The sequence below is a fragment of the Hypomesus transpacificus genome, chromosome 2, assembly GCF_021917145.1.
Source record: "Hypomesus transpacificus isolate Combined female chromosome 2, fHypTra1, whole genome shotgun sequence".
In the NCBI taxonomy this organism is placed as follows: Eukaryota; Metazoa; Chordata; class Actinopteri; order Osmeriformes; family Osmeridae; genus Hypomesus; species Hypomesus transpacificus.
The window spans coordinates 16,166,578-16,179,949 of NC_061061.1; the positions used below are offsets into that span (position 1 = coordinate 16,166,578).

At 45.2% G+C, this 13,372-nt stretch overlaps 2 protein-coding genes across 3 annotated transcripts; one reads left to right on the plus strand and one right to left on the minus strand.

Annotated features, from left to right (window-relative positions):
- The first annotated feature begins 490 nt into the window (after nt 1-490).
- tomm40 (translocase of outer mitochondrial membrane 40 homolog (yeast)) lies at nt 491-5,784 on the plus strand. Its single transcript, XM_047034108.1, has 9 exons — nt 491-598; nt 1,101-1,318; nt 1,849-1,916; nt 2,058-2,252; nt 2,424-2,529; nt 2,661-2,783; nt 3,326-3,402; nt 3,551-3,653; nt 4,131-5,784. The coding sequence occupies exons 2-9, from the start codon at nt 1,102-1,104 to the stop codon at nt 4,268-4,270; spliced, it is 1,029 nt and encodes a 342-aa protein (XP_046890064.1). The 5' UTR covers nt 491-598; nt 1,101; the 3' UTR covers nt 4,271-5,784.
- Nucleotides 5,283-13,309, minus strand: ddx61 (DEAD (Asp-Glu-Ala-Asp) box helicase 61). 2 transcript variants are annotated; one of them, XR_006957060.1, is made up of 14 exons: nt 13,146-13,309; nt 11,401-12,366; nt 11,173-11,236; nt 10,985-11,089; nt 10,675-10,804; nt 9,990-10,136; nt 9,659-9,753; nt 9,348-9,470; nt 9,069-9,197; nt 8,489-8,669; nt 7,586-7,687; nt 7,160-7,374; nt 6,037-6,816; nt 5,283-5,978 (listed from the first exon to the last, which is right to left on the minus strand). XR_006957060.1 is itself a non-coding variant. In XM_047034090.1 (13 exons), exons 2-12 carry the CDS (start codon nt 11,574-11,576, stop codon nt 7,163-7,165), a joined length of 1,464 nt encoding a protein of 487 aa, XP_046890046.1. In that variant the 5' UTR covers nt 11,577-12,366; nt 13,146-13,309; the 3' UTR covers nt 5,283-6,816; nt 7,160-7,162. The 2 variants fall into 2 exon arrangements, 1 of the variants encoding a protein (XP_046890046.1); XM_047034090.1 differs by having other exon boundaries at nt 5,283-6,816.
- Nucleotides 13,310-13,372: the final 63 nt, after the last annotated feature.

Here is a 13,372-nt window from a genome sequence, read left to right on the forward strand (position 1 = left end):
GTGTATGAAGCTGTATCATATCATAAACATAAAGGTTAAGAAACGGTTGAAAAAAAAATCCAAAAAAGAAAACCTTTTCAAAATGTTCAAAAATATTTGTGGAGAAAACAAAAACATTAAAGAATTACGTTTACAAAAACAATAAACTTTTTTGTTTCGTGTTGTGTTGGAAAAAAAGTTTACAAAAAATAATAGTTTCGAAAGGTTGAAAAATGTTTTTGAAAAGTTGTTTTGAAAAGCTATCTGTTCATCAAACCTGATTTAAATATTTCCCCTGGTGAAACAACGAAGATCAAAGTTTGGGAATGAACCTATTTTATTTTACGGAGATAAAGCTAAACAAACTTCAAAGGGTTTAGGGTTACATTTGACTTGAGTTATCTCAACTGGCGGATTGAATGAAACGACTGATGAGTTTTGTCAGGGCTTAACCTAGTTAAAGCTTTTTCGCTTCGCCAGTCATAGAGGAGTTTGGATATACAGTAGCCAATCCACAGGTTAGTTTGGAAGAGTGGGTAGGTCCCATTGTCATTACTGGAGGTGGTCTTTGAATTTCACTGGACGGTGTCAAAATTCCCTCGGACTCGTAACACTCAGCGTGAGTAGTTTTTGCATAGGTAACCAGTTAATGTGTTGAACGGGAAATTAAAGCACAGTAGAAACAACAACCTTTCACATCTTAATCTGACGAGTTGTTGAATCTGTAACGTGACGGGCGTCAAAGGTTAACCAACCCGCCAGTCCAATAGCTGGCTAATTAGTGCTAGCTACCCAGGCTAGACTAGCTAGCTCGGCAGCTACTGAGATAGCTTTGAAGGTTGTACAGTAACAAGCTAGCTATCAACTCGTGTTGTCTATCTTGCTAGCAAGCAATGATTGCTAGCTTGGCCTAGGTCTTGTACACCTTCTGACCTACATATTAAGTTGTATAACTAGAGCTATCTAGCTAGCTACTGTACTAACAATTGACAATTTACAACGTGCAGGAAACCACTCGCTTAGCTAGATAGCTATAAACTACATTCGAGCTTTCGTGTACGTGCTTTGACCCACCCCCACATTGTGTTTTTTCTCTATTTGCCTGTCATATCATGTTTTAGTATGGGCAGTGTGTTGGCCGCCAGCTCCCCCAGCCCGGCCCTTGTTCCGGGTGGTGCTGGACAGGGGGGGCCAGGTTTGGTGACAGTACCTCCAGGGTTCAGCATGCCACCGGTCTCACCTGTCACTCCGTCCTCTGCTTCTGGCCAGCCAACAGAAGAAACAGAGCCTCTCCTTCCCAACCCAGGAACTTACGAGGAATGCCATCGCAAATGCAAAGGTGTGAATCATCAGACTGTGTGTCATTCTTATGCGAATTGTTGACCAGTGCACTGACCTAAGAGCGTCTAGCTGGTCTAACCTAGATAGAAACGACTGAAACAAGATAATAAAAAAATATATATTGTAAAACTATAATTGTTTATCACTTGTATTTCAAGTCTGTTTCAATACTGTCAACCTTTAAAACACTTGTTTGTCACATAGCAGTCCTAGTGCCACCTAATATCAAACTAGTTCAAGTGTTTTATTTGTCAGGTACACAGAACAATACAAGGTTAGACTGGGCACTGAAATTCCTAAGCTAGGGACAGGCAGTCTGGAAAGGAATGTCTTCTATTGTGGACTTTAATCTATAATCATCTTCTCCTAGCGCTAGCTGACAAAATATATATGATTGTGTTATATTGAGCCTTGTCAGCCGGCATATTGTTAAATTTAACAAACTGTTTATCTTTTACATGTTGTACATTGTATAGAACTAACATAGAAAACTAACATAGCCTATTTTATGTCACGCTTTCATTTCAGAGGTATTCCCAGTGCAGATGGAGGGAGTGCGTCTCGTGGTCAACAAGGGTTTGAGTAACCACTTCCAGGTTAGTTACGGTCTCAAGACAAACCCTTCTCCCCCACAGCATCCCAGTTCTTCAACACCCTGCATAACCTCCAACAGTTCGATTTCCGAGCACTGAGCTGTGGTTTTTATGAAAGTATGTTGTGTGTGTGTCTTCACAAAGGTCAGCCATACAATCAACCTCAGTACCCTTGGCGAGTCTGGCTACAGGTTTGGTGCCACCTACGTAGGCAGCAAGCAGATGGGGCCTGCAGAGTCTTTCCCTGTCATGGTGGGAGACATGGACCACACGGGCAGCCTGAACGCCCAGATCATCCACCAGCTCACCACTGGAGTGAGATCCAAAATAGCCATCCAGGTAAGAGGCGATGGAGGGGGTGGTATTATTAGTTATGTTGACAGTTAAAAGGCATCATAATTCCGTATTCCGAAAGGTATTTGTCAGTTGCAAAGATGCAGATGCTGCTCTGATACGATTTGTCGGAAGTTGTTATTTTTGTACACCTTACACCTTTTGTCTTGTTTGTAGACTCAACAGCATAAGTTTGTGAATTGGCAATGTGACATGGAGTATCGCGGGGAAGACTTCACCTCGGCCGTAACCCTTGGCAACCCGGATGTCCTTGTTGGCTCGGGTATGCTCATGTCCACGTCCAAATAAACAAGATTGAGGATCGAAACAGGATTCACTTCTTGTACACTCATCACTCAGCTTTCACACATTGTATTCAATTTGTGGGGGTGCAACGTTTTCTGGGTTATTCAGGTATTCTGGTTGCTCACTACCTCCAGTCCCTCACGCCAGCACTGGCTCTGGGAGGTGAGCTGGTCTACCACAGGAGACCTGGGGAGGAAGGGGCCGTCACCTCCCTCGTGGGCAGGTACACCGGTGAGTCCCACACGCCCCCCGTCCTCCCCACACGCCCCCTGTCCTCCCCCACACGCCCCCCGTCCTCCCTCACACGCCCCCTGTCCTCCCTCACACGCCCCCTGTCCTCCCTCACACGCCCCCTGTCCTCCCTCACACGCCCCCTGTCCTCCCTCACACGCCCCCTGTCCTCCCTCACACGCCCCCTGTCCTCCCTCACACGCCCCCTGTCCTCCCTCACACGCCCCCTGTCCTCCCCACACGCCCCCTGTCCTCCCTCACACGCCCCCTGTCCTCCCTCACACGCCCCCTGTCCTCCCCACACGCCCCCTGTCCTCCCTCACACGCCCCCTGTCCTCCCCACACGCCCCCTGTCCTCCCCACACGCCCCCTGTCCTCCCTCACACGCCCCCTGTCCTCCCTCACACGCCCCCTGTCCTCCCTCACCAGCGCTCCCCACACACCCCCTGTCCTCTCTCACTAGTGCTCCCATGGTTTTCAATCTGGGCCTGTTTACCACAAGTACAATACATAGCTACAGTCACTAATTTGCTTGGTTTCAGGAACTAACTACATAGCGACGTTGACCCTGGGAGGTGCGGGCGCCCACGCCACGTACTACCACAAAGCCAACGACCAGGTAACTCCTCCACGGTTTCACTTTCCTTTGACCAGGTTGTGATTGCTGTGTTGTTCCCACAAAACCAGGATGCTATCCAAAATAGTTATGTTTAAACTGTCCTTTTCCCCCCCCCGCTTGACTAACACCCCACCCCCCACACACACAGCTGCAGGTCGGGGTGGAGTTTGAAGCGAGCACACGTACGCAGGAGACCAGTGCATCGTTTGGCTACCAGTTGGACCTCCAGAAAGCTAATCTACAGTTTAAAGGTGGAGTACTTGTGTTTGAACACGTTTAGTTAAAATGATGTCAAATTGATTCAAAGCACACTTCTAAGAGTCATAAAGTGGACAGTGCCAAGGAACAGTCTGCAGTTTACAAGACACACTGAAATGTTATAGTGAACTATGATGATCTTTACACACACAATATACATAGTCTGCAGAGGTTTTGTGCCAAAATATTTTGTAGGGGTGGTTAGTACTATCGGCAGTACTAAGCTGTATGATTTCGGCAGTGTATCAATGGAGTCAGATGGCTGAGCGGTTAGGGAATCAAGCTACTAATAAGAAGGTTGCGGGTTTGATTCCCGGCATTGCCAAAATTACGTTGTGTCCTTGGGCAAGGCACTTCACCCTACTTGCCTCGGGGGGAATGTCCCTGTTCTTACTGTAAGTCGCTCTGGATAAGAGCATCTGCTAAATGACTAAATGTAAATGTAATCAAGCACCCTTTCCTCCCTGTAGGCACAGTAGACAGTAACTGGGTGGTGGGGGCCGTCTTGGAGAAGAAGCTGGTTCCCCTGCCCCTCTCCCTGGCACTGGGTGCCTTCCTCAACCATCGCAAGAACAAATTCCAGTGTGGCTTTAACGTCACCATCGGCTAGACCGCAGACCTCCCACCCCTCCCAGCCACCTCTCCCGACAACCGCTTGGACCGGCGGTGAGACAGAGGTTCAACAGATTCAGAGACTCTCCAAAACTGTGATTTGTGGGGTAGACGGAGAGGAGTCTAGCCTACATGCCGTAGCAGTCTTCCCCTCATGGTGTGGGAGACCCAGTGACTAGAGAGCATCATCAGAAGATGCATGTGCTCTATGTCTGTCAAGTGGTTAGACTAATATATGGTGAAATGTATGTTTAATGAGAAATAAATGTGATTACTTTTGTATCTTTTGAAAGTTGTCGATCGCACAAGGTTCTCGGTTTCCATGGTACTTTTCGGAGTATGTATAAGGAGAAAGCAAATTGTGATGATTCAACATTAACATGGATTTGACCTTGAGGATAAGTTAGGAAATGTCAGTTAATTTTCCGATTTCGTCTGTAGGATCACATTCAGTTTGAGTGCCTGTCTTCATGGTCTGGTTTGATCAGCCCCTCTATGCTTTTCTTTATCCAGATGTCTTTGTTGTTGTACTTAAACTTAAAGGGGTTACCCTCATTCAGAAGAATTTGGTAAACGTTGTTAAAACGTTGTTAGGCAGCATTGACAACTTTAGTTGAGTATTGTTGATGGATGCAGATAGACCCCAGGGCACCACAACACATAAGAAACCAATCCGTATTATCTATAGCAGCCTCAGGGTCCCCCTGCCCTCTATTATTTTATATTATTATATTTTCCAGCTACCACACACCTGATTCAAATAAAAGGTTTTTTAATCAATTTCAGCAGAAGCCCAAGGACCCATTCATTTGAATCAGGTGTGTTGATTCAAATGAATGAAAACATGCAGGGGGTCCCTGAGGAGCAGGGTTCAGGAAGGCTCATCTATAGTAAACACACTAAACATTGCAAAGGCAATGGTTGTTTACACTGTAGATTAAATGCAAGAAGGATACAACTCACTAGTTACATTAAAGATGGGTAAAAAACTAGCTACACTTACTAAGAAGTCTGTGAAAATATTTTTATTTTCTTCTTGAGGCACTGGCATTCATATACTTTTCAGAAAAAGGAAACTTTTTATCAAATTAGATTGCTTGACAGAATGTCAACGGTTCACCTCCGCTAACATGACAGAATGACAGGTCCTTGAAACAGTCAGACACAAAACGGCTCACAGGGTCCATCAGGCTTCAAACACTGGATTTCACTGACAGAAAAGGTTATGGATTTGGTGAAAATGCTGGTTAACTGTCCCACCACGAACCTTTGGAGCACAAAAGTAAAAAATGACCAAATTCATCCTCTCGCTGTTTCGTGCAATGCTTCGGGTGGGTTGTTATCTTCAATGTCAAGACCACAAAACTCGGTATTGTTGAGACCAGATTGGAAAACACATCACATTGGTCTTTCTGCTGGTTGACACAATGCTGCAGACTGGCCTCCCACAACTCAAAACCAGACAGTACACCAACATTTCATTTAGTGCTTTAAAACCATGGAGAGGGTAAATGAGATAGGTGACTTTCATTTGCCAGATTAAAACTTTCCTCTGGCGGTGGAAACTGCCGCTATAACTTCCTTCAACATAATCCTCGTCAGAAAACACCAAGGTTGCACAATGAGTGTCACGTTCTCCTTTGTGATAACCTGGCTGTGACTCACATTGCTGGAAGTTGTATGGGCATCTAATTACTTGCTGCTTCCTTGAGCAACAGGGTCGGTACAGGTGTTTAGAAGACAACAAAAGACTGGAGGGCAAACGAACACGTGAACAGGAAAGCAGATCTACTGTCTGGAGGAGTGAGTGGAGGTCAGATTAAGGCACTTTGGAGAATGGGAGGAAGAATGAGATCCAGCTGAGTCGGACGGCGGCAGGTTTTCAACGCCAGGTCTACTGCACATCTAAAAAGGAATGCTTGCCGTTGTGATCGAGGCCCCTCGGGAACGTCAGGTTCTACCATTCAAGTTCTCATCTGATCTGCTGCCCCGAAGTCTGTCTGTACCACTTTGTGCTTAACTGAGGGCATAAAGTACAAAACATTTAAACTGATCAACGCGCATAATTGGATGTATGCCCTATGAGAACTAGGTGAATCACACATGGATGCATCTTACACACGCAGACAGTCAAAGCGGCTCATTTTGGTTCCTGGAATAATCCATATATTTCAGCTTTGGTTTCTCCGTTTTCTCTTCTCATCCACATGCTCCTAGAAGCTCTAGGCAGAACCTGACCAGTAGCACAAGCCTCTCTCAACCCAGCAGGGCATTGTCCACATCATCCTGTGACGTAAGCAGTATGGCTGTAGCCTGGACAGCTGGCATGTTGGGCGTAAACGCGTTGGTTTAACTAGACAAGCTGGGAAACTGCCCGTCGTAAATCTCCCCACTGCTGTAAACTAAAAACTTTCGATAAAAAGAAAACGGACAGAATTGGGTGTGCTTTGATTACTTAAATGGAGGACAAAAAAGGAGAATCGGTCCAAATATTGCTGCATGTGCAGCTGAGGATGTGTGATGAATGCCAGATGCCTCTTTCTCCTGAAAGGGAAAACAGGCTTATTAGGAAGAAATACTGTGAGACCAAATCTTTGTTTGTTTAGAAACCTGGAGAAACACACAAACTTAAGTACTTTGGCTTTTTTCTAACTACCGATTGCAATGACAACCCCCAGCTTCTGAATAGTGTTGATTGTGGTACAGACAAACTCCCTAACTTTGGGACACTGGGAGGAGAGGGGGATAATAAAGCCGTTTGAGGTCTTCTTATATAAACAGAGCTTCAGAGGACCCTGTAGTCTCCATCATTTTCTCCACTATTGGTACCAGCAAACCACACCACCAGAATTCAGAGAACAGCCAACTGCTGCCCCAGGTCTCTCACCGTTCAGGCTGCACTGAGCTCCCTGCGCCGGTCGCTGCCTGCCTCCAGCTCCGCGTCCGGGTCCACAGAGTGGAACTCGGCCACGTACAGGCTCTTGTCGATGCTGCCGGGGATGGGCTTGATGTCGGTCACCAGCTGGTCCTCGATGGACTTCAGGTTAAAGCGATCCTCCGAGGTGATCAGGTTGATGGCCAAGCCAAGGTGACCAAACCTCCCTGGATACAGGTGCAGACAGGCGAGTGATTGAGCGATGAGTTAAATTGAACAACAACAAAAAACATGCCACTGATATGCAGAGGTAGTTTTCCCATTAGTTCCTTGTTGTGAAATGCCAAAATAGCCATGATCAGCTGTTGTGGACCTTTCCTGATTTTCTTTCAAGGCAGGACTGTGAAGGGGTGGTTGCGATTGAGAAGTAACACTCACCGGATCTGCCAATGCGATGCAGGTAGGTCTCTGCATTCTTGGGGAAGTCAAAGTTGATAACCACGTTCACGGCTTGGATGTCGATTCCTCTGGTGAACAGATCTGAACACGGACAAACGCAAGCATCAGTCAGTCAGACGGACGAGAGGCCTGCCACTAGGGCTGAGCGATATGGGTAAAATGTTCGATTTAGATATTTATATTTCCATTCGATAACGATAATTAAGACGATAGACCACAGATCCGTAGCAGTAGCAAAATCAGTCTCTTCCTCAACTTTTTCCCTACACTGCATAAAGTTTAGGCAGCACAGGGAGCACGTTCCTGGGGTTAAGTAACTTAAGCTTTTTAAAACCTTGCTTTTTATCAATACTTTGACACAAACTCACACTTTCTGCATGTTCCAACAAGTGATTTTGCTTTAGGTGGTAAAAAAGGTTTGTCGTATTACCAGACTTGGTAGCCACCTGTTTGTTTACTACACAATTAGCACCGAACATTGCTCTGCTCTGTCGGATTTCAAAAAGCCAAACCACTTGCAAATAACTGAAGACAAACCCTTTTATCAATAATTTCTTCATTGGAAGTTGCTCCCTCTCCATGGCTATCGCTGCCACTGTTTTCGGCAATAAGACTCATTTAACGGTTAATATCAGCTACTCCACTCGAGGTGCTCAGTATATTTTAGTGAGCGTAGGCTACCCTTTCTCCACAACTTCCTGCTGCATCACAGAAATTAAATGGACTGCTGTTCCTAATTATTCTCTATCGACATTATTGATATTATTGAAAATGTTTTCATGTTACAATATTTTTATTGAGGGAAGTCCTTTACTTCGATATTTTAGCAATTTATCGCTCTACCTGCCACTACGTAAAACTGACCAGTCCCCCCCCACGTACCTGTGCAGACCAGGTTCCTACACAGTCCGTTCCTGAAGTCGTGGAACACGCGGTTCCTGTACTCCTGCATCATCTTGGCGTGGATGTAGAAGCAAGAGTACCCTAGCTGGGTGATCTTCTTGGCCAGCAGCTCCACCCTCTGGGTGGAGTTACAGAAGATGATGGACTGGTTGATCTGGAGCTGGGAAATTAAGGGTGAGGAAAAAAGGCCATTTAAAAAAAAAAAAAACTTAAAGGTGTTAAGGTGTCCAGCACCTATCTCAGTTAAACACTTAATAAGGAGCTCTGAAACAGAATCTCACTAAGCACGCCCACAAAAGAATGAAATGAAACAATCTAGGTCTCTTGCATAGAAGCTTTCCGCATACCAAGCTTGATTCTAGGGGTTGAAAGCCACTAATTCAAGCAGTAGGGGTGGGAATCTGTTGGTACCTCACGATTCGATTCTTGGGGGTCAGGATTCGATTGTAAAAATCGATTCATGATTTTTCCAAGATAAAAAAAATATCTAAATAATTGTGAATCGATTCCCCCCCCCACCCCCATCAAGCAGCGTTCCTCAAACCATGCAGACACTCACCCTGGAGAAGAGGGTGTTGAGGCAGTGGACCTTCTGCCTCTCAGTCACGTACGCATAATACTGAGTGATGCCCTTTAGAGTCAGTTCCTCCATCAGGTTGATCTCGTAAGGCTTCTGCAGGTGTTTGGCCTGAAGGAGAGGGGGGGGGGGGGTGGCATCATCACGCTACTTACATCCAGTTCAATAGAACGTAAATTCCATTTTTGGAAAATCGTTTCCTCTCCCTTGTGGATTCCCCCCCCCCCCCCTTTCACCATTCTCAATCCGCGAGGGGCTCACCATGAATTTCTGCACACTCATGGGGAAGGTGGCAGAGTACAGCAGAATCTGCCGGTTCTTGGCTAGGAAGCTGATGATGTCCTCGATCAAGACCACAAAGTCCTGAGACAGCAGCTTGTCCGCCTGGAGAAGGAGAGAAGGGGGGAGGAGACAGTGAGACTGGCTGTGTTGCTGTGACAAAGATGGTGTTTACACACTGAGCATATGAGTACAAGGCATCTCCAACATTTTAATAATAAAATGTTAGTGTCACTTCAAATCAATAGACTTATTCTCTTCACAAATTGACATGAGAAACATCTCAAATTCACCTCATCCATGACCATCATCTGGACTTTATCCACCTTGGCTACGCCCTTCTTTATCAGGTCCAGGATCCTGCCTGGTGTGGCAATTACCACGTGAACTGAAGAGAGGGTGGAAGACGGGGGTTGGGGCAGTGAGAAGACAGATCTACACATTGGACAGTTGCATAATGATGTCATATATGTTAAGTGTATACAGTACAGCCACAGAACAGCACTAAGAAACGACACCCTCTTGACCATCTAACATCACTGGATCAAAGCAACATCAATACGGATACTTTGCCAATGAGATACAGTCTGTCAACCTCTACCTCCCCTGGCCAGCGGTGCGTACCTATCTCGTCCAGACGCATGATGTCGTCCCTCAGGTTGGTGCCTCCTGTTGTAGCCATGACCTTCACCCCACCCAGGTGCTTGCTCACCTGGATGCTGATCTGGCTCACCTGCAGGGCCAGCTCTCTGGTGGGCACCATCACCATGGCTGGAGGTGGGGGAAGCAGGTTGTAGGGGAAAGAAAAAGGTCTTAAATTCAGATAACGAGGACTACATAGCAAAAAATCTCACAAATGATCAATGTGCTTAAGCTGTAATGTAAACATTCGAATCAAACACACAGCAGAGTGTCCTGCTGGTGGCAGGCATCCATCACAGCAGACTGTGTGTGGGCGTCTTGAGTCTGTGCCAGTGGAGGCAGCCATATGTCAGGGAGGAACCGTGTCCTGTCAAGCGTACTGGAACAGACGACTGCCCACACACTAAACGTGTTCTTCAAACGGTAGGACCGCATTCAAACAACAAGCTTCTTCAAAATAACAAATTGAGGACCAGATCGCACACGACCGACTATCAAAACATCACGTACTTGTAAAGCTAGAGCTCTTGCGGCAGCCAAGTGACTCACGAGAGAGGAGTAAGAAATGAATCCTGCATAGCTCAAACTCAAGGCATATTTGAAAGTATTTTCTACAGGCGACAAAACAAGGAGGCTGAACTTCAGTGGCAGAACACGAGGCCCTCACCTTGTATGTGGTCCTTCTTAAGGTCTATCCTCTCCAGGAGGGGGATAAGGTAGGCTCCGCTCTTCCCTGTGCCGTTCTTGGCCCGGGCAAGGATGTCCCTGCCTGACAGAGCTATGGGGATGCTCTCCTCCTGAGACACACATATTGAGACTGGGTTAGATACTGACACCATCATACACAGATTCAAATGGAGGAGGCAAAACATTATATGTTTGAGTCCCCAGGATGCAAGGTTATGGGCTTCAACAGTTAACGGGGGGGGGGGGGGGGGGGGGGGATGGTTTCAAAGCAAAAAGGACAGGAGGGTTACCTGTATAGGAGAGGGTTTTTCCCATCCCATCTCAAAGATCCCCATAAGTAGCTCCCGCTTCAGGCAGTAGTCCTCAAACTCGTTCCCTTTGGTCGATGTCACATCCTGGGAGAGGAGAGAGGTTAAAGGGAACATTATAAAATGGGTTAGACTGGGACCCTTACTTGCCATGCTGTCGGATGACTTACTGAGGTTCTTAATCTGGTATCTTTTGGAGGGAGCTGCAGGCACTTCTTCCAGTCATCTCCGAACCTGGTCAGGATTCAGACGGACGCTAATGTGAGTCTTCAGTACAACTGACAACATCTGTTAAAATTAGCGCTTTGGAAATACCAGAAACAATGATTCAATTTTATTCCTAAAGAAGCAACAAGTCAGAAGTGAAAGGCTACGAGGTGCCATTTGTTGCAGCTCACCTTATGCCCCCACTACCCTGGGGAATGCTGCCTCCTTTCGGAGGGACACCTGGTAGCTGGGCAACAGCCAGGGGTCCTGACTGCAGGCCAGTTGTTTTGGCCTGTCCTCTCATCTGCCCGTTTGGCTTGTTCAGTGCCATTATGGATGCAGGGTTCTCCATTCTTGCTGTAGCCATGGCGTTACCAGATTTAGCTTGAGTCCTCTTATCTCTAACAGTATAAAGCTAAATTTGTTTTTATTTTTATTAATTTTTCCTGTGTTTTCTTAAATCTTCTTTTTAGGAAGTTGGCTCAAATGCCCACGTAGAATCTCTGTGTAAAATAGTTCTAAAAACCGAAGAACTAAAAAGCTTTGTTTTCTAGCTTCTCCAATCAAAGAATCTAAGTGTGCACAGCTTAACGTGCAGATCTCTTGAAAAATAGAGTCTGACGTAAGATCCCTGTCTATATACAAGACAACTCTCCAAAAATGGGAGAAATTAGCATTTATATGAATAAATAGATCATATATCAGTTCAAAACAAAATTCTGCGTTGGTTCTCTTTCTTTCAAAAGTCAACTGGCTGGCTTTGCAGCTTTTTATTGTTGTTTTTTTAATATTTTTTATATTCCTTTTATTAGTAGTATTAGGCTTTACCCGTCTTCTAAACAGGTGAGCTTTGTTTCTGTATGTGTGTGTTCACAGACGTCGTTCTGACTGTCCAAGTGGATATCTGTTTTTTGACATTCATATAAATTCGTGGCAAAATGTGGTCCTCCTGGCCAATCACATGGACTATTACTATGATTTTATATTTTCTGTCTCTTTCGAACTTGGTGTGTCGCTAACGCTCATAAGTTGGTTCCTGGCATAGACAAAAATACAGGAATAGTTTGGCTTATGTCTTCATCAGTGAGTTTGCTCTGCAATTGTCGTCACTCGACTCGTATGGCTTCTATTGTAGATGTAGTTGCTCGACAGGCGACCTGTCAGAATGCACCAGAACAACATACCATTAGGAAACAATGCAGAGGAACCAATCGTGCATTACCAGTTGTATTTTAAATATCTTGAAAAAATACCAGACATGCCAGGTCATACGTCAACAGGCAGCTATATAATATTTCTTGCATTTTACCGCTCCCATATGGCGTGTAAAACACCAGTTGCTTAGGCTTGCCAACAACAGAAGCTTGAGCTAATATTAGCTTGATAGCAATCTTAATTATGCTAGCAAAGTTAACAATAGATATGTAGCTAGTAGTCTAGGTAGTGGTATTTAAGTTAGCAATGAAGATTACATTTAGCTTTTTAGATACAAACCATGTAAGGTGGTGTTATCTTGTACTCTAGTGTACCGACTGGCAAGCTCGTTAAGGACGCCATCTAAATCATCCTCGGGCTTTTTCACCATTGCATTAGCCACCACCTGGCTTTGATTGCTAGCTAGCTAGCATAGCTAACCTTAACACATTGAGGCAAACAAACCTAAATAGATAGCTGGCCAATTACTTTCTTTTGTCAACATAGCTAGCTGACTATAGTCTAACAGTGAACACATTCAGACGCTTTACCAGGGTTAATCAACACAACAGCAAATAACCAGATATCTTCCCTGAGAAGTTTCAAGTTTTAGTCAGCGTGCTAGCTTAGGGTTAGCTAGCTAGTTAGCGTGGTGACGTTGGAATCAATAAACTATAGCTAGCTACGTTTTAGACGAAGTTAAATAGACTTATAGTCCAATTCATAACAAAAACATGTTTACCTTTATGTACATTCATTTAAAGTCTTCTCTTTTTTACTTGGTTGGTAAAAGCAGATATTTGTAGTTCGCTTTACTTTGTTTCTCTAGATATTCACCGACTTCTCACTCTTTTGTCTTCTCTCTCAGAAATTGACAATTCAACATGGCCGCGCGCTCGTTTTTAGAGGGTTGCCTTGATCGCTCGTTCCTACTGGTTCTTCAGCTGCCTGCACTTGTGCACGATTCAC

What these genes read in the sequence shown, in the direction of transcription:
- tomm40 (XM_047034108.1), top strand. Translation starts at nt 1,102, where the DNA reads ATGGGCAGTGTGTTGGCCGCCAGCTCCCCCAGCCCGGCCCTTGTTCCG. An exon ending in GATCCAAAATAGCCATCCAG is followed by an intron (nt 2,253 to 2,423) that starts GTAAGAGGCGAT and finishes TCTTGTTTGTAG; the next exon opens with ACTCAACAGCATAAGTTTGT. An exon ending in GGATGTCCTTGTTGGCTCGG is followed by an intron (nt 2,530 to 2,660) that starts GTATGCTCATGT and finishes TGGGTTATTCAG; the next exon opens with GTATTCTGGTTGCTCACTAC.
- ddx61 (XM_047034090.1), bottom strand. Translation starts at nt 11,576, where the DNA reads ATGGCTACAGCAAGAATGGAGAACCCTGCATCCATAATGGCACTGAAC. An exon ending in ATACCAGATTAAGAACCTCA is followed by an intron (nt 11,090 to 11,172) that starts GTAAGTCATCCG and finishes CTCCTCTCCCAG; the next exon opens with GATGTGACATCGACCAAAGG. An exon ending in TCAACACCCTCTTCTCCAGG is followed by an intron (nt 8,670 to 9,068) that starts GTGAGTGTCTGC and finishes TTAATTTCCCAG; the next exon opens with CTCCAGATCAACCAGTCCAT.